At 36.9% G+C, this 25772-nt stretch overlaps 1 protein-coding gene across 4 annotated transcripts in view; it reads left to right on the forward strand.

Annotated features, from left to right (window-relative positions):
- Positions 1–25772, forward strand: part of SPOP (speckle type BTB/POZ protein) — a 62835-nt gene that overhangs the window by 21767 nt on the left and 15296 nt on the right. The window contains exons 2-6 of one of the 4 annotated variants that reach the window (XM_019740625.2): positions 11102–11152; positions 21632–21775; positions 22447–22568; positions 24525–24676; positions 24793–24920. In XM_019740625.2, coding sequence (XP_019596184.1) covers positions 21698–21775; positions 22447–22568; positions 24525–24676; positions 24793–24920 — 480 coding nt within the window. In that variant the 5' untranslated portion in view covers positions 11102–11152; positions 21632–21697. The remainder of the gene's footprint in view (positions 1–11101; positions 11153–21631; positions 21776–22446; positions 22569–24524; positions 24677–24792; positions 24921–25772) is intronic. The other 3 variants (XM_088802213.1, XM_019740626.2, XM_088802214.1) reach the window with 3 other exon arrangements.

Here is a 25772-nt window from a genome sequence, read left to right on the forward strand (position 1 = left end):
GTGCGGGGAACCAGGGAATCATGCAAGGAATAAATATTATATATCGTTGGTACAACACTTTGTAGGACAGTTTGGCAATATCTGTCAAAATAAACAATGCACAAGGCTCTTGGGCTTGTTTTCACCTATGTTCAAATATACCTATTTGCTCGTTTGCAGTAGCAAAATACACATCAGGGTACAATAGAATTCTTTGCAACCTTTAGAAAGAATGATGTATATGTGTGCCTCCAGGGAATATGAGAGAGAGAGAGAGAGAGAGAGAGAGAGAGAGAATATGAATGAATTTATTTGCTGGTATATGCCCCATTTTTTTTGTTTCTGAGGCTACAAAAGAAAACGGTTGTCTTTAGAAGAGGGATTTGGGTATCTGGAAGGAAACTTTCAGTTTTCAATTATAGCTTCTATAACTTTTGGATTATTTATTCTGTAGGTGTATTGCTTTTAGTTTTTAAAAAGAGAAGTAGGTATAATTTTAACAATATTTCCAAAGGGGCATAGAACTGTAGCTCTAGACAGGACCTTAGAGATTCTTGGACAGTTGCCCCCATTTTAAAGATGAGAAAACTCAGATTTAGAAAAATATCTGCAAAGCCTGAACTAGAATTCAGGGCCCAAGGACAGCAAAAGCTTATGAATATATTGACTTGTTCTATTCTTATTCTAACAGTTTATTTAACTGATACCCTTTTCTCGTTGTGAAGAATTGATTTTGGAACACCCAATAAAATGACCTTCAAGACAGTTCTTAAAGTCACTACCTCTGGCAGTAAAGACAAGGTGGTTGTACTAACTCTTACCCACATTTTGTAACTTTGGAGACTCAATCCCCTAGAAATGAATTTATTTGTGAGTTCTATAAGTATTTAATATTTGAAGTGAGTTTGTATCTAGAGTCCAAAGCTTCCCTTTTTTATTTGAATACCTGACTATTCCAGATTTTTTACATTGATTTTACTGAGTTTTTGTCCATCTAATATCCAGGGGTGAAGAGATGGAGAAATAATTTTTGTGACTTCTAAGTGGCTTGCTATTTAAAGGCAAACATGGTAGAAAAATTGTTTAAAGGAAGAAAATTTCTATATTGAGGAGACCCTCTCAGTTCTTGATAATATAAACAGTCCTTTTTTTAAACTGTAAGTTGAATCTTTTCCTGGATCTTCAAGGCCGGCAACATTTTCTCTTTTTTCAAACTAAGCAGTGAAATTGGTAGTGGTGAGGCTGGTAGTTAACATGGGACTGGACGTCTGAATTGCATTCAGTGAATATTTTTTATGGTTGATTGACTTTAGGGCTCAAGCAATAGAAACACATTTATTAACGTTAAGATTAGTTGTTGGGCTTAGGATAAAAATCTATCTTTGCTTGTGATTCTACTACTTGTATAGGTGGGGAATACTAGTCTTCCAAAATTTAAATAATCCATAGACCTTTCTCAAAACGGGCACTTACTTGATAATAATTTGATAAGGCTGATAAGATGAATCTTTGCTTTTTGAAGGAAAGGGTTTTCAGGAAATAAAAGAGCCTTTTCACATCTTGAGGATCAGAGGTAAGTCATGTCTGTGAAGTTTTAATCAATAAAAATATGGTTGAATTGAACGGGAGAAAAGGTTATAGAGGTCCAAGAACAAATAGAGTTGCAAATTTATCTTTGTAACCCCACATCCTTAGGGAGGAATCCAGTTTGTATAGCCACTTGAATTCTATTGTGAATGTAGGCTGAGCAATGGAATTGGGTAGTCTGAAAGTTGACTTCATTTGAAGTTACGTAAGGTAAGACCGGAAAGCTAGGTGGGAGGACGTCAGTGTTTTCTTACTTGTTTCCAGTATCCTTTCTGATAACGGAGAGAAGAATTTGGTTGGTCCATTTGGACACTACGTAATGGGTAACCACAGTGCCTCCTCGAGGTCCTTTTCTGCATTCCAAATCATTATTGAATGCAATTCCCTTAATTACAGTTTGATTGTTTTTCACCAGTGCATTATCTTTCATTTACGCATATTAAAATTCTTGAGCCCCGTATCTGCTTTTTCCAACGTAAATATAGGGAGATAGTAGAATAACTTGCGTTCTGGTCTTAGCTCTGCTCCTGGCCTCCTGTGTACTGTATCACGTTGCACAAACCACTGTGCTGCTCTAGGGTTCAATTTTCTGGTCTATAAAACACAGTCATTTGACTGTGTGTTCATTAAGACCTTTTACATCTCTAGAATTATTTTGCTAATTTCTGTATTCTCCAGATGTCTATGAAGCCACCCCTGTGTGCCAGACAAAATACGGGAGGCTCCGGCCAAGCCCCTTGCCCTCAGAGTAGTCGCCTGGTAGCAAAGAACTCCCTTTATTCAGATCACTGAAGTCTTTTACTCCCGAAGAATTAAGTAGTATTAGCAAGTTTGCTTGATTTTTATCACCCTATAAAACATTTGTTAAAATTGTTGGTATTATTATTATTTCCATCTCCAAAATGCTCTTATCTCTACCTTTTATTTTTCTGTTTGTAAGCCAACATCCCATCTCAGAAAACAGAGCCCAGAGCCCCAGTCCCATGATGATCAATTGTTTAATTGCTAGAAAGTAAACTGTACTGTAGAGCAAGGCTTTAGTGGTCAGAAAAAGGAGTGATTTCTTTAAGGCAAATAAAAAGTAATAACAGAGTCTAGAAACTTGATATTATAATTTGTAAAAAGAAGCCTACGTGGATATAATAAGAATTTTCAAAGATTAATGATGGCTTTGTGTAAAAATTTTATACTCAAAAGAAAAAAGAAAATTTAAGAGAGTTTCTGTTAGATGCTAAAAAGAAAAAGACTGGGGGCTGCTTCTGACCTTGAACTGGGCATCATGGATCAGCAGAGTCCCCCAGCGATGAGGTGCTGGTTTTCAGCTTTGCAGGACCAGCATGTCTGTATTATAAGTGCACTCAGAAGATGGTCAGGCCACAGACTATAGACAGGGCAGGATTAATTCACATAAAACAAATACATAGACGGTGGGGTGGGACTACTACTTTTGACTGTGGTCAGAGAAGGCATTATTTGAAAAAGAGGTGACTTTTGAGCTAAGACTTAAGTAACAAGAAGCAAGCAATGTAAATATCTAGCAGGATCTTTCAGGCTAAGGGGCGACAGTCAAAGGCCCTGAGATGAAAGCAGGCGTGGCTTATTTATATAATAGAAAGAACACCAGTGTGTTTGGAGTGAAGTTGGTGATGCGGAATAGAGGTAGGTGATGAATTTGGTATAATGGGCCAGCCTATAAGGTCAGGTAAAGACACTGAATTTTATCCTGAGTGTGGTTAAGTGGAAGAGTGACACAATCTGATTTACTTTTTAAAAGTTCCTTGTGGCTACTACGTGGAGAATAGATTGTGCTATAGAGGAAGCTGAGAGATCAATTAGAAGCCAGTTAACACTGGTTTGGGTGAGAAAACTGCACAGAAAGGATAAAATTAGACAGAAATGGGTAAATGTGGACTATATTAAGAAGCAGTACAGCTGACCGGGCTTGCTGATAGATGGGCTATGAAGATAGGTTTCAGGGTTGAACAACTGGGTAGAAGATGGTGCCATTTAGTATTCTAGTCATGTTAGACATTTCAAATGAATATAATTAAGAAATGATAGAAATTGTGCTTTTTAATTCTGTAATCTTGTGGCTAATGGGGGAGAGAGATCTGTAGAGGAAAAGACACTGGTTTCTCAGAAACTCAGACTGAAAAATTACTCTGGCATGTTAGAACAGTAGACATTTTATTTAAAAAAATTAATGATGATTAGGTACTAAAGCATGGAAAGTCATTCTAAAAGTATTAGGACATATGATTTGTTCCCATGGTCCAGTCTTAAAAGTAGACATAAGCCTATCAACGATTCGCCCAGGTCTGCATTAATAATGGCGCTTAGAATTTGTTAGAATGAAAGAGCGTACTTTTCAACAGTTGCCACTTGAAAATGAAATCGGAACTGAAAGCTAAGGACACGAATGTGTCTTTTATCAAATATTTTCCCAATTTTTACATGTTCAATAAAAGACCATACCTGGTCTAGAATCACCTAGTCACAAGAATTATAAAGTAGTGGATTAGGAGTTGGAAGACTTGAGTTCGGAATTCAAACCCCTTAATAGCCTGTGACCATGACAGATCGCAACCTCTGTTCCCTTATTTGTAAAATATTTGCCCTGCATGTGTCACATGAGGAGCTGTTAAAAATCCTCAATAAGATGGTGAATGTCGAAGTACTTTGAAGACTGAAGCACTTGATACTGCTACTGTGAGAGAATGCTTCTGTAACATAAAGCACTTAACACAAAGGACTTGGAAATTTTTTTAAAGAAGACCAAGAGGATGGGAGTGAGGGTGCATGGGTTGTACCTCTACTGTGAATCTTGAGGTTATGGTTCTAGTAGGTTGTAGTTCTCAAATGTACAGACCTATTCTAAGTGGCCTGATTATTCTTAACCCAAGTGCCTTGTGACAAGACTCCAGATACATTTAAATGCTATAAAGAGGATAAAATGTACAAGCAAGTTTGGTTTTGCTCTCTCATTTGGTAGTTAGAACTTTATCCCTAGCCATACTGCCAAAATGAAAGGCAACAAAATATGGTTAGTATTTTTTACTTTATTTTTTTCCCCTTATTTGACCTTTGCTCTGTGGGATTTTGTTTGGTTTACTTGGAAATATCTTTTCCTTAAGCAATGAAAAGTATAAACATGCCAGAGGCTTGCTAGCAGTTGAAAAGCAACTGTTGGGTTACCAAGAGAATGGAAGGAAAAAACCGGGATGGAATAAGTAAAGGAAGAGGGAGGGAAAAACGTATTTGAAAGAGAAAAAGCTTATTAAATCATTTCAAAAAGCCTCAAGTTTTTCTTTCTAAAAAAAAGTACTAAATTTTGAGGTACTAAAATTTCAGGTCATTAAAGAAGGAGGGATTGGTCTGAGAGGGGAATGAGTAAGATTAGGGAAAGATGGAGGATGAGTCTTCAAGTTAGAAGGTAGAACAGAACAGAGGTTCTATAGAGGTTAGGTTAGAAAGGATGGAGAAGGTGCTCTGTGGAAACATGGTTCCTTATGAATATTTACAGTTCTTTTTGAAGATCTGCTGGATTACTATGACTATTATTTTTATTTAAAATAATACTTTCTTACTGAAGTATATGAAATCAGTCTATTTACTCCCTCCCTTTTCGAGTAACCCCAGTGCTCTGTAACTCCCATCAACTGGGAAAAATATTTTACCAAAAAATGCTAGATATTCCATTATTGAGAAGATCGGGACTGAATTCATTGGCTGCGGTGGGGGCCGGGGGAACGGTTGACTCAGATTACATTATTGTCTATTTACAAAATTGCTCTGATGCCGCTTTTTTAAAAAGCTTTTCTAATTTAATTTTCCCTCTCAATTCACTGTTTTTGAAAAGTTAAAAAAAAAAAGCCAAACAGAAATTAGAGATTGTCCTCTTTATTGACTTTTTCAGTTCTTTCTTTCTCCCTCACGCCCCAGAGACAACCTGTTACCATGAATTTAGTGTGCATTCTTTCAGTGCAGCGTGTGTGAAATGTACAAATGTGTGTGTATAAATACATACATAAATTCTGTGGGAGTCACTTTTTTCATTTATTCCTATTTTTCAACATCTGTTCATCTGGATACACATAGATCTAGGTCCCTCGTTTTAGCTGTTTTATTTTTATTTCACTGTTTTACAGTTTTGCCAAACCCCTTTGATGGATATGTAAACTGTTTTCATTTTTTTGCCATTACAGCGAAAACTCTAGTGAACAGAAACCTCATACATATACCTCCCTGTGTTTTTCTCCTCCTCCTCCTCCTTTTTCTTGCTTTGGAGGTTTGATTTTGTTCTAAATACCTTACTTGAATTCTCCCACTTGGTCCACCACTTTGGTATTCACAGTTACCATTTGAGGGAGGGGAAGGGATGAGGAAAATCTTCCACATCTTGGAATGCCAGCCTTTTGCTAGAGCCAGAATCTCTGAAAATTTCTTTTCCTATGGATTATCTTTGGAATCTGATAAATTTGGCAGCCTTTGCATTTTAATATTTTGTGTTTTTGTTGTCTCATATCCAATAGCTGTTTTTCATAAATGTCAGTATCTACTCACCTTTTCCCCTTCTCTCTTCTAAGTTCTCTTTTACTACTTTTAAACTCCTAGAATACTCCCTGCCCGCTAAATGAAGGCCTATTTAGTGCTCTCCAGTTCCTGCAATTCTTGTGTTACCTTGTAAGTTCAGCATAATTCAAACATAGCTGATATTTATGAAAGAGTTTCTTGGAGCGTTCTTAGCCAAATTAAGCATTTCAAAAATATAAGCCTTCAATTCACTTTAGAATAAAATTATTACAAATAAATTTTGTTCGGGGACCATATGTTTTAATGATCAGTGGTTTTCATTTATAATTTTTTTCTAGAGTCCTTAATCCACTATACTTTTAGTCATTATCATGAATCTGAGTATATTTAAAATTTTCATATTCCATGTTTTTTTCCTCTGTAAACATGGGTCCTATTCAGAGCTTTTAGCACTTGGAATGCTGAAGTGTTAAAAGTGAAAACTGTTACTCTTCTCTAATAATACACTCTGCCTGCTGCAAGTATTTAAGTAGGAATTCCTTAACTAGTTTGGGCAGCTACCTCATATATGAATATATATTCATGATATATTCACCTCATGAATATATCAACTATCTTAAAAATTTGAGAAGAATTTATGTGTTACGTATTTTAAAAAACAATTGATAAGACCTTAAAATGGAAATCTTAGTAATGAATATAACTGTAGAAAATCAGATGGCTGTGTATATTCTTTCAGATTTATTATATCTTAGGATATAGTTCAGGTTATAAGTGTTGTGGTGGGAAAGTCAGCTTTGGATCTAGGCTTACTCTGACATTAGCTTGGGTAAAGTAATCTGTCAAAAGTATGTTCTGGCTCTGTGCTCAGAAGTCTCTCATGTCACCCGGTAGCTTTGGTTAGTGAACTGTCTTCCTTCTGCTGTTGTAATCACTAAGTTTGAATAGGGTTCATTGCCAGCACTTTATTACATCAGTCCCATATTTTATGCTGTGGAGAAATATTCCTATTTTAAATCTTTTTTTGGAATACAATTGTTTTTTATGTGGAACATTAACACAATGGGGTTTTGTTTTCCCTTGAACTCTGGAAACTGCTATACAAATTTTTAGTTCCCAAGTCAAAAATTATTTTTTTCTAACTCTAGTTACCTTCTTGGGCTATTTTATCTGGATACATAACAGAAGCCTTAATTGTTTCTGTGGGAACAATACAATGTAAAGAAGTTTCTTCTTGAAATTATATTTTGTTTGCATAATTCTTTCTTTAAAACACCTGTTTTTTCTGACTATAAAAATAAAACATGTTCATTTTTTAAAAACTTAAAAATCACGAAAAGTATAGCTAAAGGAAGCAATCGCTCAGTCTTCCTGCTCCGTCTTGTCAAGTAGTTCCCAGAGTGGTCCCGCCAGTGTGCGCTCGAGCAGCAGGACAGGAGACTGCGCTGCCAGCGTTGGTATTAAGACAGGCACTGCACTTTCTGTCAGGGAAAAGAGAATATAGTTTGTATCAACTTTAATTCCTACCTGTGACTCATTAATGTTAATAAGAACATAAACCTGAAATTGTTAGTAAAACAAACTTTGGTAATAAATTGGACATATATACAGAAGGGAAATACTGTTTTTTGAATGTATGGAGTTACTGTCTAATCTTTCAAGGATGGAAGGCCAAAAGAAACAGATTGATTTAATCATTTCTGGCCTTCCATGTGGCAGACACTGGGTACAGCAGCAGAACAGACAGAGTCTGCCTTCTTACATCCAGATACGCACGGTATGGTAGGTGACTTTATGTGCTATAGAAAAAAATAGTGGAGAAGGAGAATAACTGGGGCTGTAGAGGGAGGGAGGGAGAGGACATTTTGAAGGGTGTCAGGGAAGACCTCACAGAGATAGTGACTATTGCAGAAAGACCAAACAATAGTGAGGGAGTGTGCCCAAGAGAATATCTCAGGGAAGAGTTGTCCAGGTAGAGAAAAGGGCAAGTACAGAGCCCTGAGGCAGGAACAAGTCTATTCTGTCTGAGGAACAACAGCAAAGAAGGGCAGTGTGGCTGGAACATAGTGAGCTCAGGAGGATGTAATTGGAGATGAGGCGGGAGAGGTAATGAGGTCCAGCTTGTGCAGGGCCTGTTCAGCCACTGTAAGGACTTCGGTTTCTATACAGAGTTGAGATGGGAAGTCCTCAGAGGCCCCAAAACTAAAATGATAATACCAAAAAGTACTTGTATCCTGGCTTTGCCTTTTCAGAAACTTCTGTTTATTTCTTGTAATAATTCAGGTACTATTAGCTAATGGATCCTGGTGAATATTCATACATAGACTTAAACGTTTGTGTCAGTAGAAAATTTTCATGAGATACAGATTTTAGGTATTGCATATAAATTCAAAAGGAAATATAGTAGGAGAGATTGTCTATAGGTATTCATTCCTGAGTGGCCCTGATCTATTAACCAAGTTTTCATCCTGAATTCTCTTGGGGAAAAAAAATAATCGAGGGCGTATTCTGTGCAAGACATTGTATTTATCCTTAGACATTGGAGGAAATAAATATGTATTATTTATAATAAGTATTCAATAAGTTTTATACATTCATTGTGTATACAATTTATACATACACACACAATTGACTCTTGAACAACACGAGGTTTAGGGGCACTGACCCCCTATGCAATTGAAAATATGCCTATAACTTTTGACTCCCCCAACACTTAATAGCCTACTGTTGACCAGAAGCCTTACCGAGAACATGAACAGTTGATTAACATATTTTACATGTTATATGTATTGCATACTGTATTTTTACAATAAATTGTAAAATTATATAGCTAGAGATAAGAAAATGTTATTAAGAAAATCATAAAATGCATTTACAGTATTTATTGAAAAAAATCCACGTATAAGTGGACCCATGCAGTTCAAACCTGTGTTGTTCTAAGGTCAACACTCTATTTGGTGATTTTAACGTATGTTTGAATATTTTCACTATGAAATTAACAGAAAGACACAAAACATAACTGTATAAAGACTAATTATAAAAAACAAGTACCTATATAACCTCCAATAAGACCTAGAAATATATCATTTCTAACACCCAGAAGAAGCTGTCTAGTTTGACATTTGTGACAGTCATTACCTTAGCTTTCTTTGTGATTTTGCCACCTAGGATTCATTGCAAACCATTATAGTTTAATTTTGTCTGTTTTTGAACTTTATATAAGTGGAATAATACTGTATGTATTCTTTTGTGTCTTCTTTCAGAACCTAACAGTATGTTTGTAATTTTCATCCATGACCTTATGTAGAACTTGTTTAATTTCATGGCCGTAGAGCATCCCATTCATTATATGAATATCCCGCAATGTATGTAGCCATTCTGCTATTGATGATGTTGTTGGCTGTGGATGAACAATGCTGCTATGAACATTTTTATGTGTGCGGATGGAAATGTGCAGGAGGAGTTTCTCTGAGCCACATTGGGGAGTGGATCTTTAGTTTTATGAGATAATAAACTGTTTTTCCAAAGTGGTTGTACTCATTTGTCCTCCTACCAACAGCATGAGAATATCCCTGTTCCTCCCAGTCCTTCCCAGTATTGTCAGACTCTTCAAATTTTCCTAATCCTTTGGCCCTAAAAATGTTCATTCTAGCAAATTAACTGAGAAACCAAAATCTTAAATTTGATAAACAATATTAGAGAGTAAAGGACTATAGGTATTGGTTTCTGCTTTAAGAATTACAGTTTTCAGAGCATTTTCATTTGTTAGAGTTCTTTGATATCTTCTGCCACAGGAGTGGTTACTTATGAAGCCTTAAAGGCATTTATCTGTCTCTACCCTTAGAGGGTCCAGGAACCCTGTCTGGTGTTTTTTGTTTGTTTGTTGTTGTTGTTTTTTTTAACTATGTCTCAAAGAATGCGTTGCACAGTTGGTGTTCAGTAAATGTTTGTTAAACGAATTCAACCTGACTTAAATCTGATGAAAACTGTCCTGTTTTAATGTCAGTCGTTTAGGACAGTTTTTGGTGAGGGCTCATCCCATTGCTGATACCGTGTTTCCCCGAAAATAAGACCTAGCCAGACAGTCAGCTCTAATGCATCTTTTGGAGCAAAAATTAATATAAGACCTGGTATTATATTATATTATATTATATTATATTATATTATATCCCAGTCTTATATTAATTTTTGCTCCAAAAGACGCATTAGAGCTGATTGTCCAGCTAGGTCTTATTTTCGGGGAAACATGGTAGTAACCACACTTCATTTACCAAACTAAGAGGAGCATATTTGTACTAGTGTACCCGTTAAAAATAGTGTTTACATTTTCAGGAAAAGATTCTTTTTTTTAAACAATTACCCAGGATGTATCCAGTACTTCATTTTCCCACAAATGGACAGATAACACCAGAATTTTCGCCTGCGTTAGACTCTTAGCAGCCTTGCACCCACTCTTATCCCTGTTTCTGGTTTGAGTCACTTTGTAGGATCTGGTAGTAGATTAATAGGATGGTGGTGGTGGTGGTGTTTAGCCAAGATATCTCACCAGGCTTCAACAGGAACCTCAGTGTGGCAGCTGTCAAAACCATAGGAAACGTGGCTTTGTTTGAATGCATTGCTTTGGTGTAGCTGACCCACAGAGCACTTTTTGAAAAGGGTATTTTTGCATAAAAACTTCATAGTAATTCTTTCAAGATTTTGGGAGGTAACTGGCAAAAGTGATCATTCCCCTCTTGTTGACATGGGGTAAGCCACTTATTTCATTTTTGCTGCACTCATAGGCGAATTAGTTTGGATTTTGCTGATTTTAATTACTAAATATCTTTTTGAGGATGACTGAAAAATAAAGCATTCAAGACCTGCAGTATAAGAACGGTAATTTTGACTTGTAAATCCTAGCAAATGTATCACCTGCTTTTGTAAGATTTCACCTTTTCAGAATAGCCAATGTATGAGATTCAGAATCTAGTTAAGTCTGATTCTTCATCTCTATTTCCAACAGAGATTTCCTGTTAGACAAGACAAATTAGAGCCTTCCTACTGACTTGACTTGGTGAGTTTTTACATAGTTTTATTTTAAACATAGTTTAAGATAATGAGGGAAAAGGCAGAATGAAATGCATAGAACTATTTACCATGACTTTAAAAATGCGCATCTTGAGTGCAATCTACTGTTTCATTTCAGTGCAAATGGTATGTAAAGTTGAAAGTCATGTAAGGTAAGCATGTAAAGTGGTTTTTTTATTTTAAATAATGAGCATTACAAACTGTGAAAGAAACACTTTTCGTAAATTCCTTCAAAAGTTTTATTCTCAGTATTCTTCCCTGGAGTAAACCAGAGTTACTTATTCCGATCTTCTCTGGTGACTACTGTGTGTAGGATTAGGCTTTATACTGACGATGGAGGGGAGAAAAGATGTTCAGATTTAAATTTTTAATCAACAGTTGATAATATATGATTTTGAGACCTTCGAGTAAGGTTATTTTTCTCTCTAGAAAAGAACTTCAGGGAAATTCAAATAGCAGTTTATACAAGAAGACACGTTAAAGCAAGTCATGGGCTTCATTTTACTCTATAAAAGGAGTTTGATTTTGAACAGATTGCCTTTGTGTATGTAGCTTAGAGCCCATCTTGCTAGGGGTAACTTAAAAAAAAATCTTTCTACCATTCTGGCTAGCATCTTAAAACTTTTACTTTGTGGTATGAGGTTCTTGCCTCAAATGCGTGTGTGTGTTTTTACAGTGTTTTATTGGGTAAAATAGGTGTTACTGCATTTTAATCTTATAAATTCTGACAAATCATTGGGAGCCAGGAAATTCTGTTAAGACATTCTGTCTAAATTTCCCCTGTTTTGTCTGCCTGTGTGGTTTTACTTTTTCCTTGCATCATGAATTTTGGAATGAACATTTAAACAGAACTTCCTGCCCATCCTTTGTTCCATTTAGTTTAGTTAGAACCTTAACATTAACATATTATAAAAATTGGCTTATTTTTAATAACTTTAGAAGAAAATTTATTTTCTGCAAATATTTGCTGGGCAAGGAGCATGGGTCCATGTAAACAGTCATCAGATTTCTTCAGTTAAGACTATAAAGGAGAAGATTAAACTAACGTATACTTCGATCTCTCATAGTTAGAGAGAGGTCTAGGTGTCTCTTAAAGAAAAGTGTCTCCTGAAAAAACTGAATTCTATATTTTAAAAACGTTTTTTTTTAAGCTAGACGGTATTACAGTAGTTAATGCTGCAGAGAATTGGTTGCCTATGTAGAATACCAAGTCCTCTGGAGCAGGTGGTCCTTTTCAGCTTCTAAAAGTTAATGAACTTATTCCAAATTGTATACCTTAAGACCAATTTAGACTTTCTTCTTTGACATGTATTCCTTGGGCCCTTTTTGTAGCCAAATTGTGTTAGCAAGAAATATTTTTAAATGCCTTGACTAAAGTATAGCTGACCAAAGAGAACTGCATGTTGATTTTGGCTTCTGTTCAGGCCAGAGGACCCTGTGGGGTTATGCAACCTCTCCCTATTTGTTTCATAAAATGACTGTTCTGTTTTTCAATTCCTTGCAGATTGGACACGCTTAAATTGTATTACGGCCAAGCCTTTCATCTGTTTACTATTCAGATTTTATAAGGTTCTTCATAGTTCTAGTGGAAGGGAGAGGGTGAAAAACTATAACCTCTCAAACAGCTTTGGGAACATAATTATATATAAATAGAATCTTCTTAGCCATAAGTCAGTTTTTCCCTCTTCTCACTCCTTTTCTCTCCCTCCTCTCTTCCTCCCCCTCTTTTCCTCCTCCTTTTTCTTTTTTAAAATTCTGTTCCAGCTCTTGTTTTACAATAAAATTTTTTAACCTAAGAGAAATCTTTGATAACACGTGGGATGTGTTAAAATCTTCATCTTTTTTAAGTTTGCTCTTTGTGGCCTTAGAGATTTTTCGCTATGCCTTTCAGTGGAATCAATACATTATTATAATTTGTGAAGAGAGAAGTTGCTGATTATTTGGTTCTGCCTATCTAAGTTCATCTCTGAAGGTGTTTTTCCTTTGGAACTGAGATCCACTTTGAAGTGAAATAGCCCCTTTGTAATCAGGTTTGTTTGCTTGTTTGGATCCATGTGGCTCCATTTCAGACATCTCCCAAATGATGGATTTTGAAAGTGATGTGTGGAGAAGCTTAATCTGATGAACCCTATCTGCCTTTTCTTTTCATTTTTTTTTAAAGCAGTTGGAGGAGTTTCTCTTTTCCCCAGCAGGTGTTCTATAATTAACAAGAGCAGCACGTCCCTTGATGGTGTTGACCCGGGCCTTGTGCAACCTGTGCTTTTTGCAACCGTGGTTTATTCTGCTGTAGCCTCCATACAAGTGGAGATGGACTTTTTCCTCCGATGTTGTTTTGTACATGTGTTTAGTTCAGTAGTCATTTGTGCCTAAATTAAAATGCAAAACCAAAACTCAAAGTTTTTTTAAGGTCTAAGGAGGTGTAATCCTACAAGGCCGTTGAGTGGCATCTGCCCCTTTCCAGGATAGGCCTCTGCATTCGGGGCAGAGCATCCATTACATTCTCCCTGGACATATTTTTTGGGTAGGGAATTACGCTAATAGGTCTATGTCAACAACTCTTACATAATGGATAATTTTCAATGGAAGGGAATGATTGCCCAGCCCTTAACTTAAATTGGCAATAAATTTTTCTGCTCTTTGATGTCTTCTACCTGGAAAAGTTGTACATCCAAAGGGAGAATTATTCTATATTTTTGAGCCGGCTGCTAAGGTCTCCTTGGGGACAAGGACACTTTGTAGTTATTTATAACCCGTAGAAAAGGGCAGTAAGGCGGTAAACAGCCAGCAAACAGTCAGGTTTGGGAGTCAGGAGCAGTTTGTTGGTTATCCCACTGCTTTCTGTGACTTGAGATTCTTTCATGCACCTTCTTGTTCATCTTCATCTTGGCTTTGTCTGGCTGAGCCTTACTAGCCAAGCTAGTCTATAAACCTATCTTATAACACTTTGAGGAGAAGGAAAAATAGCTATTTGTATGTAGGAAAGCATAGCTAATCCTCACAATCAGAGTCCATGCTTGCCTAGGAGGTATCTGTAAACGGGAAAAATCTTAAAGGTATTGACATGCATACATAATACTGTACTCATTTCTGAGTTTTCCTGTATACTACAGTTGTAAGAACAGTTCAGCTCTTAATTAGATAATTATTTGGCTGTGGCAGAAAATAAATTCTACATCTTAGCCTGGTATACAAAAAACTTAGTTATGTATCTAGACAGATTTTAAAGGGGTGTGTGTGTGTGTATTCTCAAACATATATACACACACACGCACATATATATACACACACGTGTATGTGTATATTTAATGTTATTTATCTTTTTTCTGCATGTTAATTTTAAGGGAATCAAACCCTGTGTCACATATGAAAATTGTAGGTCAAACCTAAGTAAATGCTGTGGATCTGCCTCATTTTATCATTATATTTTATTACATAAAAGTTAACTTGAAAAACTGTGCTTGTATTACTGTTGTCTGTGGGTTCAGGACCTTTCCATTTAGCCCTGTAGGCTTCCCTTTTCTCTCAAATTTTCTTGGATTTTTTTTTTTTTTTTTTTTAATCAACGAAGAGTGTAGTTTTGGAATGTATTGAATGAATTCTTTAAAATTGGAGTGAGATGAACTGATTGTTTGGTGTCTGTTTGTTTTTTAACCTATTGTTTTAAAAGTATGCCTGGGTTCCTAGAGCTGTTGTTCATTCAGCAACTCCCAATAACATTTTAACTAGAGCTCATTAAGGAAAAATATGACAGTGAGTCTAGTTATTCAACAACAATTTCATTGAACAAATTATTTGTTGAGTGCCTGCTGTACCATTAGGCACAGGGGGATGCTCTTCTGTTATTGAGCTTAACTTCCAGTGGGGAAGACAATCGACAAGTAAAATCAAAACAAGATAATTTCAGATGATGGTAATAAGAAAAAAAATAAAATAGGGTACTGTGGTGAAAAGGACAGGCTAGAATTTGAGGCTGCTTCAGATCGGGTGGTCAGGGAAGACCTCTATGAGGATATTACACTTGATAGGACATCTAAATGACAAGAAGGAGCCAGCTATGAAAAGATTCGAGGGAAGAAAGAGCTCTCCAGGTGGAGGCAAGAGCCTGGTGTGTTCACCAAATAGAAGTACAGGCCTGAGTGACTGAGCATGGTGATTGGAAAGGGTAAGTGTTAGACGAGGTCAGGGAGGTGCGCTGGGGCTTGGCGGGCCTGACAGGAGGTGGATTTTATGTGGGTAGCACTGGAAGCCACGGAAGAGTTCTGTCGTTTCTCATAAGGGGCTGATTTACAAGCCATCTCATAACTTCGAAAAATTAATTGTAAATGCTACTAATTCCTTTTAAAATTTTTGAATTTATTGTTTGAAAAGGTAATATAGTTACATAGTTCAAAATTCAGAAAGTACAAAAGGGAATACAATGGAAATTCTTCCCGACCAAGTACCCAGTTTTTTTCCTTGGAAGTAACCACTGTCCCTAGAGTCTCGTATAGTTTTTCAGATGAATAGATAGATGCATAGATGCAATAGATTAGATAGACAGATTTTGAAACAAGTATTTTTGCCGCTTTAAATAGAGCTTCTTCATTTTTTTTAACAGATGCTTATTGCATTGTCTATCTGTATTATAATTTATTTAATCAATCTGTTGATGGACTTTTGGGTTATTTCCATTCTTTTGTGATTACAAATAATGTCATAGTGAGAAACCTATTATATTTGTTGTATTAAATATATCAGTAGGGTAAATTTCTAGAAGTGGAATTGCTGGAACAAATGGTATATGCATTTCTTATTCATTCTGTTCTTCTTACCCTGGGTAAGTATTTTCAAACATTTTGATCTTTGCCAATTCACTGAGTGAATCAATGTGCAGTTTAATTTGCATTTATCTTATTATGAATGAGAATTGAATGTATTTTCATATATTTAGGAACCATTGGTATTTACATTTCTGTAAACTGTTGGCTGTTCATTGCCCATTTTTCTGTTAGGCTGTTGACTTTTTCCTTCTTGATCTTTAGAATCACTTAATACTAACTCCTCTTAAAGAATTAAAAAAAAAACCAAATACAATGTTATATGTCAGATTATATCTCAATTAAAAAGCAGTCGTCTTTAAATTGTAAATTTTATAAAGCATGAACCTGATAAAAGGCAGAAGAAAAACTCAATCTTTCCTTTGCTGATTGAGGTCTCTCTTTGATTGTTCTTAGTTTCATTTTCAGAAGTATTTCTAAATTTTAAAAAAGTGCATTTAATATTTTGTTAGACTAGATTGTACTGCAAAAGTTTACCCATAACAAATATTCAAGTCATTCAAACTTTGCACCAGAGTAAGTCAGTATGACCTATAATAATCTATCCTTGGGGTAATTAGAAAGACGTTAGGACCTCCTGGGCTGTCTGTGATTGAGGTCACTGTAACAGAAGAAACGCAAACGCTCTTTTTAGGTCACATCAGTTTCTTAAAAATGAGTATTCCCAAGTCTTTCTGTAGTTTCTTCCTCAACCTCTCTTAATTGTCAGCAATCTTTTTGGCATCTTCTGTTTTGGAAAATGCAAACGTCTCTCAGGTTTAAAATAGTTATGACATTGAGATTTTTTTCCTTACTTGGAAACTGTACAAGGCTTTAAACCAAAAGAAGAAAAAAGTGATAGGCTTTTAAAAAGTCCCTAGCAAACCATCCTTTGGCAAGAAGCTATGTTTCTAGCTATCTAGTTTGTGCATGTTTTGTGTATTGTATTGAACCACGTGAAATTGCCGATATTTGACTGCTTTTGGCCTACAGAACAATTACATCATTCAATCTGTTATCTCCACAATGTTTATTCCTGTAATCTTAAGGCTGGTTGATATTAGGCTAATTCATATGTGATATGCTTGTGTTGTTGGTTTTTTTAAAAAAATTCTCTGGATGACTGAATTAGATTGAAATGGAAGAATGCTTATAGAGAATAAAAGAAAGATAAAAAATAACTCTATAAACTATTAGTGTAGCACTTTTCAGAATGTTCTAGCCTAGCTCTGCATATATTGCAGGTTAAACTTTTGCGACATTTCCCTCTGTTGTACAGGGAATTCATCTTCTATCCTGAAAGAATTCTAATTATGTAAGAGTTTAGTTCAGATTACTGATTTGTGTTGTCAAAATGGAAGAAATTATAACCAGTCTTTTTCCCCATGTAGAATGAAGATATATACTTGATATTGGTAGAAAAACTTACTTTTACTAGGGCTGATACTTGAGAGTGCCAGGCTAGGAGTTTTTGGCTTTGTGTGTATTCATCCAAAAGAACAAATTAATGATTTCATTACATTGCAAATCTAATATACTCAGCACTGTTCAAAGGGCTTTTTTAGAAATATGTGAAAGAAACAAACCAGAAAGTTAATAAACTTGAATGTAGCTGGATAAATGTTTCAGTCATCAAAGTATTTTTGCCAAATGTTTTGTTCCAGGCAGGCTGTAGCTAGGTGGTACAGGGGATACAAACAAGAGTAGTTGCAAGTTCCTTTTAAGGAACAAAAGTGTCCATAAGTGTAAAAGAAGGCAGAAAAGAAATACACTGTGTAGGTTTGATCGAAGGCATTATATGTGCATCATAATACCTGCTAGGAAACATTCTGTTAGAGATTGTTGTTAGTTGCTAACTGACGTTACCTTCATTGGAATTTGAGCAGTATTACAATCAACAGAGATATTTTAAAGTACATTTCTTGGTGTGACTCAGAAGAGATGTAACCTCACAGGTCAGGATTTAATAGAGTGAGCAGGAAAATAAATGGTGGTATATGACAGATATGTTCACCCTCAGAGTTGTCAGCGTACGTGGAAGTTTGCTAAGCTTTGGAGAATAAATTTCTCATTAGAGAACTTGAACAGTCTTGTCGTAACTTGTTTGAAGCCAGGAACAATATGGTTTGGTGCTAGTTGTCTCCTATAAAGATTCTCAAACCATGACGTTTCAGATCCTCAAATAGACGTCTTTTCTGACATTGTTTTCCCGCTGGGTATCTGCAGCAGTTGGCATGAAGCGCTGAAGAGTTCATGTAACACCAGGCTACTTTGCGGATGAACACTTTGTCCACGGTACCTGCTATGAGTGAAATTAATTAGACTTGTGCTGTCCTAGTCAATTTCCCGCTCAGCAGGTTGTGTGGTTAGAGCCCTCAGAGTTTAAGGCTTATTCTCCAGTCCTCGGAGCTGCTGGGTTGTACATTTAAAAAAAAAAAAAAATGCAAGAAAGGTGATATTATTTAAAGGAAAAAAAAGGACTTGGCTAAAAAATAAGTGAGAAGCAAAAAAGAAAAAAGATGGCCAAGACCAAAGTAGTATTTTTTTTTTCTGGGTGTAATAATGGACCATGGGTTCAGTAGCAACAATTAAGCCATTAAAATAAACTGTTTTTTTAATTTGTCTTTTTCTTAGACTTAGAGAATTCTTAAATTGTTGTTAAATAAATTTGAAGTATTTTTTTAACTGCAAAATAAATTCAAACCAGTATTTTATGATTGTTAAGTGTAGAGCTGAGCCTGTACTCCACACCTCCAGAGCCAAATTTTATGTTCTTAGCTAATGTGTAAAATTCACATCTTTTTTGCCAACCTGCCCATAAAGTAGGAATTTTGAAATTTCATTCTGGCCCCTGTGGTAACTGGGATTTGTAAAACTGTCTGAGGTGCGTTTATTCATTACTAGACAAATAAACGGTTCTGTGAGAATGTGTTTTCCATCAAATGTAAGCCTCCTTTGATCATAGGTGATCAAGTGTAACGTTTGGTCTCTCTTCTTGATGTTATGGAATCATGAATTGCATGAACCAGGGAGGCTCAAATGCCACTGCAGTGCTTCGTTTGCTAGCTAAGTGAAATAGCACATCATGTGTTAACTCCATCTGTGATTACATGGGATGCTTTAGTTGTAAATGTCTGTAGAATAGTGTTTGAAACCAATGGGGACTCTGGTAATACCAGTGGTATTATTACTCTGTGAAGGTGCAACTATATCTTATTAATCCCCCTGCATGATTATTACTTATAGTCAGTGAATGTGTGCAAGTTGAGTGATTTTTTTAAAAATATTCATTTGCACCTCTTTCTAAAATGATTTGAGGCAGTTTCTAAAACTGCTTAACATATAAAAGAGTAATCAGTTGAGGGAATTATAGCAAAGGGAATAACAACATTAAGTAATAAAACTATTATAGAAAGAGCATATGTACCTATATAGACTAAGCATATAAGGCTATAGTTTCAAGAGATGGATCACAAATTTGTCTCAGGGCTTCCTAGTAGCCAAGCAAACAGGGCAACATGATAAGATTCATATTGTCTGTCCATAGCTGAAAACAAACCAGGTATGCAGGAAAAGAAATTTCTCCCTTGGAAATTATAAATCAGACAATGTGTGATATAATGGAACATATCCTTAACATTTTTCCTACAATTAATATATTTAAAAAAATAAAGCAAAACTGTACAAAGAATAATATACACTCAAGTAATTATCATCCCAAACTAACAGACGTTTGTATTGTCATATTTGCCTCAGATCATCCTTATTTTAAAGAAATATGGGAGATCAACTTGAAATGTCTTATATTCTTTTCCCAGTCTCATTCTTCTCCCTTGCTCTCCCATCTTGAATCTGATACATAGCTTGTCAGTGTTCTTTTTTACTTATGCATGCATATGTCTGTAAATATTATATAATTTTAAATTTGCATAAAGTACTACACGTGACATCCCCAAACTTGCTTTTCTGCATTAGCATTGTGTTTGATCTCATCTGCATGGTGCTATAGATCTAGTTAGTTTATTAATTTTAAATCCTGAAATACAGTTTTTCATGATATGCAAATAACCCAGTTTAGTTACTTCTCCTCCTTAACAGATACTCGGTTTGTTTCTAGTTTTTCACTGTTATAAACAGTGCCACATTGTGAACACCACATGCAGTTTCTCTAGGACAAAGGTTCTCAAAATGTGGTTCCCAGGATCTCCTGGGAACTTGTTAGAAATGCAAACTCTCAGGCCCATTCCAAACCTGCCAATCAGAAACTCTGAGGGTGGGGCCAGCAATCTGTTTCTCAGGTGATTCTGATGCTCTCTCAAGTCTGACAACCACTAGCTGGCACAATACTATAGTTAAACGTAGAATTACTAAGTCTTAGTGTACACGGATATTCAACTTCACTAGATATGGCCAAATTCCTATCCAAAATATACTTTTTACTAACTGAGACTGTAAATTAGTATAAATTTACAGCTTCACCAGCGGTGTATGAGAGTTCCCATATCCTCATACATGGTTTGATTCATTTTTTTTTCTTGCTGGTCTGTTAGGTGTAAGATGTTTTAGAGCAATTTTATTTTCTTTTTTGTAAACAATATTTTTATGGGGTAGTTAGCCTTTTTGATTTTGTAGAAACAATTTATATATCAATACATATATTAATAAAATTATTCCTTTGTCATGTGTTGCAAGCTTTTTTTTCAGTTTGTCTTTTGGCTTTGTTTATGGTATTTAAAAATTGAGACCAAATTCACCAATTTTTTGAATGGCTTTTGTGTTTAGAAAGGCCTTGGAGGGGAGAATTTTGAGTTGGATTTGATTTGCTACTGCATCACCTGCTGAGATGTATAGCAGCTATTTGAAAATGGTCGGAGCCTTACGAGAGAGGTCAAAGTTAAAGAGATTTGGGAAATATTTGTATAAAGGCAGAAATTTGACACTGTTGGGATGGATAAAATTGTCATGAAAGAGAATGTAGATTGAAAAAAAAAATGAGGGGAGCAACAGTGGAGGAAGAGAATCCAACAAAAAGTGATTAAAGAATGATCAGGAAACAGGGCAAGAGCAAAGAGAAGATTCTGGAAAACTGAATAGCGATGGCGAGATCTCTAATGCTGCAGAGAAAGGAACACATCTAAGAAAGGGGTAAATGTTGCTGTTCAAGAGAGCAGCTAATAATTGGTTGAGGAATAGAAGCCTACTCTTCATTAGTTTGCACTAGTGTAGGAGAAGATGAGACAGCAGTTAGAGAGGTAGCAAGGTCATTGTCCTTCAGGAGGAGAGTATTTGTGCCCCAAGTGAAGGAGCCAGTGGCAAAGTTGTGTGTGGCATTCACTTCTGCCGTCTCTCTTCAGGCAGCCTTTCCCTGGGTGTACTTTACATGCCCTTTGAGTACATTCATTTGGTAAGGTAACGTAAATATTGTGCAGAGGATTAAAATAGGGTGATATAATTATGAGTAGGAGACTAGATTAGATTAGGTGATCCTCTCTGAGGTTAACATATAAATTTGGGATTGGAATGCTATGGAGCCATTTGAATGATACAGGTAGAGAATTCTAGGCAGGAGACAAAATTTCTAGTCTCTGGAAGGTCAAACAGAAATAGGATGGTATGCCATAAATCTGACAATTAATCTGAAACACACTCTTGCTTCTTGGATCAACCAGGGTGAAGAGAGAATAGCAGTCTTTGTCCCCTGACTTTGGAAATCTCGTGTAACCTTCAAACTGGCGATGTCAAGGGTTCCAAGTCCTCCACCTCCGGCAGAAATGTCGAGTGGCCCTGTAGCTGAGAGCTGGTGCTACACGCAGGTAAGTTCATGTTTGTACCCTGTAAAGCTTGCATCTTTACAGGATTTGGTGGGTGAAAGGAATAAGATTTCTTTCTACATTGGGTTTCCTGCTTTTTCTGGAATGTAACTACCAAATAGCAAATAGATGAGGTACTTGTCAGCTTTCCATTCCTTGGTTCTCCAAGTAGAATCTGAACACCCTAGGCCGGAGTTTTTCTCTGGAGGTTGAAAAGGGGAAATCTTTGAAAGTAGATCAGCATACATCCTTCTTGATGGAAATGGGTTCCTCTGTTGGGCAACTCAAAGGGAAACTAGGTTTGAGATTTACTACCCCAGGTAGTGGCGTCAGCATCTCCATTGTCAAACACAGCTCTGAGCCGCTCATTTTAGGTATGGCTTTATCATCTGCTTTCCAAACCCTGTCCATGTTTTTCTCACTTTCCATTCAGTGTTTCTCAGAAGCTGAGAAAAGTTATGAAAGCAGTTGGTCACTGTGATATTTCTTAAAGTGTGATGAAGGACCAAAGGCGAGAAAAAGCTGAGCCTCCATGCTGGCCAAATGGTGCTGTCTTCTTTGGGGTGTGTGGGGGGTCATGTAGCGAGAGGGAGGGGAAACGATGATCTGAACTTCAGCCTATTTTTCAGGTTGCCCTCGTCCTTTGTAATTACTTCCTGGTTTTCTATCAACAGATCAAGGTAGTGAAATTCTCCTACATGTGGACCATCAATAACTTTAGCTTTTGCCGGGAGGAAATGGGTGAAGTCATTAAAAGTTCAACCTTTTCATCAGGAGCCAATGATAAACTGAAATGGTGAGGAAGAATACATCTAGCTATAAAAATTTTTCTAACAGTCGCCTGTTTTGCTTGGTTTTATGGGAGATTGCCTGGAATGTAAGATCCTCGGAGTCAGGGACTTTGCTTTCTTTTGAATGTATTCCCCAGTGCCTACAACAGTGCCTGGTACACACGGGTGCTCACTGGGTATTGTTGAATTCAGTTAATGAGTATACCAGGGCCCATAAACGCAGGTGTAAATGAGTCAAGAGGGCCAGTGTAAATGATACCCGTGTCTGGTGTACGTGCTGACCTCTTGGCAAACTAGTGAGTGTCTTTCTCCTCAGCTCTAGCTGACTATCGCGGTTTGTGAATAAGGACTGACCATTGCCAGATCTTCTGATTGTTCAAAAAAGCAAGAAATCTAGATTTTAACATACAATCTCTTGACTTTCAAATTGCCTGTTTTTAAACAATAAAGATTTCTTTGCTTGTGTAACTGGAATGTAGGGTGTAGGATGGTTTTCAAGCTTAGTTTGACCCAGCAGCCCAGTGGTTAGATTAAGGACTCCATCTCTCTGCTCCGCCCCGCTCTCCACACTGTTGGACATCTGAAGTCTAATGCCTCTTGTGGTTGAAGGATGATTGCCACTAGTAATGGGGAACCCACTACCACCCAACAGAAGTCTTTGAGCTTGCTCTGAATTAACTGTGTGGCCCAGAATATGTTACCATGTTTCCCCGAAAATAAGACCTGGCCAGACCATCAGTTCTAATGCGTCTTTTGGAGCAAAAATTAATATGCTGACTGGTTAAGGTCTGGGTTTCCTCAGTTAATCCCTGTGGCAAGAGGAATACGATCTGGGAGTGGGGGTCAGTCCCATGCAAACCATGAGTTCTCCTGAGGAGGAGCAGGCAGCTAAGGATACAACCATGTGCTCACTGCAGAGACTAGAACACACGTCTGTGAACCACCAGTTTTGACTTCTGATAACCCCCTGAAGAGTTAAACAGTTTCCATTTAGCATTTATTGGCTGTGTGCATTAGGCATCACACTACTAGGTGCTGAGAGAATGCCTATTCTTAGGCATTGTATTTAAATCCACATCTTTAGCACAATGTTTAGTGATGTAAGTGGCATATGCGCTCCCTAGAGAGGCACTGGATTGGGCCACCTGTTTGAAAGAGGTGCTGTAACACTGGCAAGGCCTAAGGCTACATATGGCCTATGTATCGTATATGGTAGAAGCAATGTCTGAACCACACGCAGTTCAACTAATGACATTTACAACTTAACTCAGTTGAACCTATTCAGTCTGAATTTCGTTTTGATTCATTGGTAATTCTGCATTTCTGAGATTGGCATTTCTGACTATTTAGAAGCCTAGCTTGGAGTTCTACCCAGGGTAATGGGAGTTACCCATTTATCTATGCTTCCTCTATACTGCCTCCTTTACTTTAATCTTAGAATATTATTGCCAGATTAATAAAATATCTGTAAAAGAATAGATACTATTTACATATTTCTCTAGAATACTTCTTCTCTCCCAAGATGATATTATAGAACTCACTGACATTTTTTTTCATGGTTTCGCCAGAGTCCCCACAAAATTAGGGTCTGCCTTTCCTGAAATTGAGGATTAGAATAGACAACTAGGCTGACTTTTAAAATGATTTTAGGGGGAGAAAAGAGTGACTTGGGAGATTATGAGAAAAAAGGCAGAGATATAAGGGGTATGTTGCCAGATTCTAAAATGTTTCTTTGTTTTTCTTATTTACTTTTTAAAAGGTGACTCCGGCTGCTCTAGAAAAGTGATTGCCTCGTACTTATTCTACTGAATCAGAATCTCTTGGTATAGGGCCTGGGTTTGTTTGTTTTTTAAACATCTCCCTCTCTTGCTTCTGATGTTCTAGTTCCCTTGTATTACTTCACGAGCCTATAAACATGGATGCTTTCTACGTATTTGTTTTTTCCTATGTGTTTTGGGCAGGTGTTTGCGAGTAAACCCAAAAGGGCTAGATGAAGAAAGCAAAGATTACCTGTCACTTTACCTGTTACTGGTCAGCTGTCCAAAGAGTGAAGTTCGGGCAAAATTCAAATTCTCCATCCTGAATGCCAAGGGAGAAGAAACCAAAGCTATGGGTAAATGTTCTCTTCTTCGTTTGAGTCTTCATTTGCACCTCCAGCAACTTCTGACAAGCTGTGGATCTGAGCTGGTTTCTTGAGTAACCCTAAATATGGCTTTGTTTTTCTCCCAGAGAGTCAGCGGGCATATAGGTTTGTGCAAGGCAAAGACTGGGGATTCAAAAAATTCATCCGCAGAGATTTTCTCCTGGATGAGGCCAACGGGCTTCTCCCCGATGACAAGCTTACACTCTTCTGTGAGGTGAGTCCTTCTACCCCGCTGTGAGGCGAGCACTGCCCTGGCCTGATGGGTAGTGCTGGACTTAAACGCATATTGGAGCAGGGCTGGGGAGGGAGAAAAACCCCCAGTGGAGTGGTGCTGTGCAAACATTATTGATGTGACTGACTGAAAACGGTGCCATGGTTTCAAGGTTGTTGGGCATGTCAGCTTTCCACTGGCGACTGTTCTTAAAAACGTTTATGCACTGTGTTGGTATGTATGATTTTTGAGTCGCTTGGGTTAGGATTCTGGCTTTTTTTTCATTGCGGGGTTTTTTCAGGTAGCATTTGTAAGGACTGTCACTTCAAGCTGAAGAAAATGGCTAGCAACTAGGTACATATGTTTATTCCTTAAACTTTCTGGCTTCTTCTTGACTATAAAGTCCACATATGTTTGAAAATCAATCACTTATTATTCTCCTTGCTCTTTGAACTATTAGGTTGGTGTAAATGTAATTGCGGTTTTTGCAATTATTTTTAACCTTTTAAACTGCAATTACTTTTGCACCAACCTAATAGATGACTTACCAGGAGTTGAATGTCTCTGGTTTGTCTTGCTAAATGAATTGTGAAATAGGAAGATGAGAACGCTTTTTTCTTGAGCAGAGGTATGTAAAGCTCTCTAACTCATAGTTAGCTGCGAATTATCTGTAGTCAATTAGGCGAGTCCTCTCACCAGCAACCTAAGAGCCTTTCTCCGGTTTACAGGGGAAGCCTTGAAGTAAAATTCCCAAACCGAAAGTGAGTTGGAAAGTGGTTTTTTTAATGAGTATATACCAATAAATCATTTCATGCTATTATCAATACATTTATAAATACTCATAAGTTCACAGTG

Source organism: Rhinolophus sinicus, chromosome 12 (genome assembly GCF_057876585.1).
Source record: "Rhinolophus sinicus isolate RSI-liver-muscle chromosome 12, RSI-T2T, whole genome shotgun sequence".
NCBI classification, from domain to species: domain Eukaryota; kingdom Metazoa; phylum Chordata; class Mammalia; order Chiroptera; family Rhinolophidae; genus Rhinolophus; species Rhinolophus sinicus.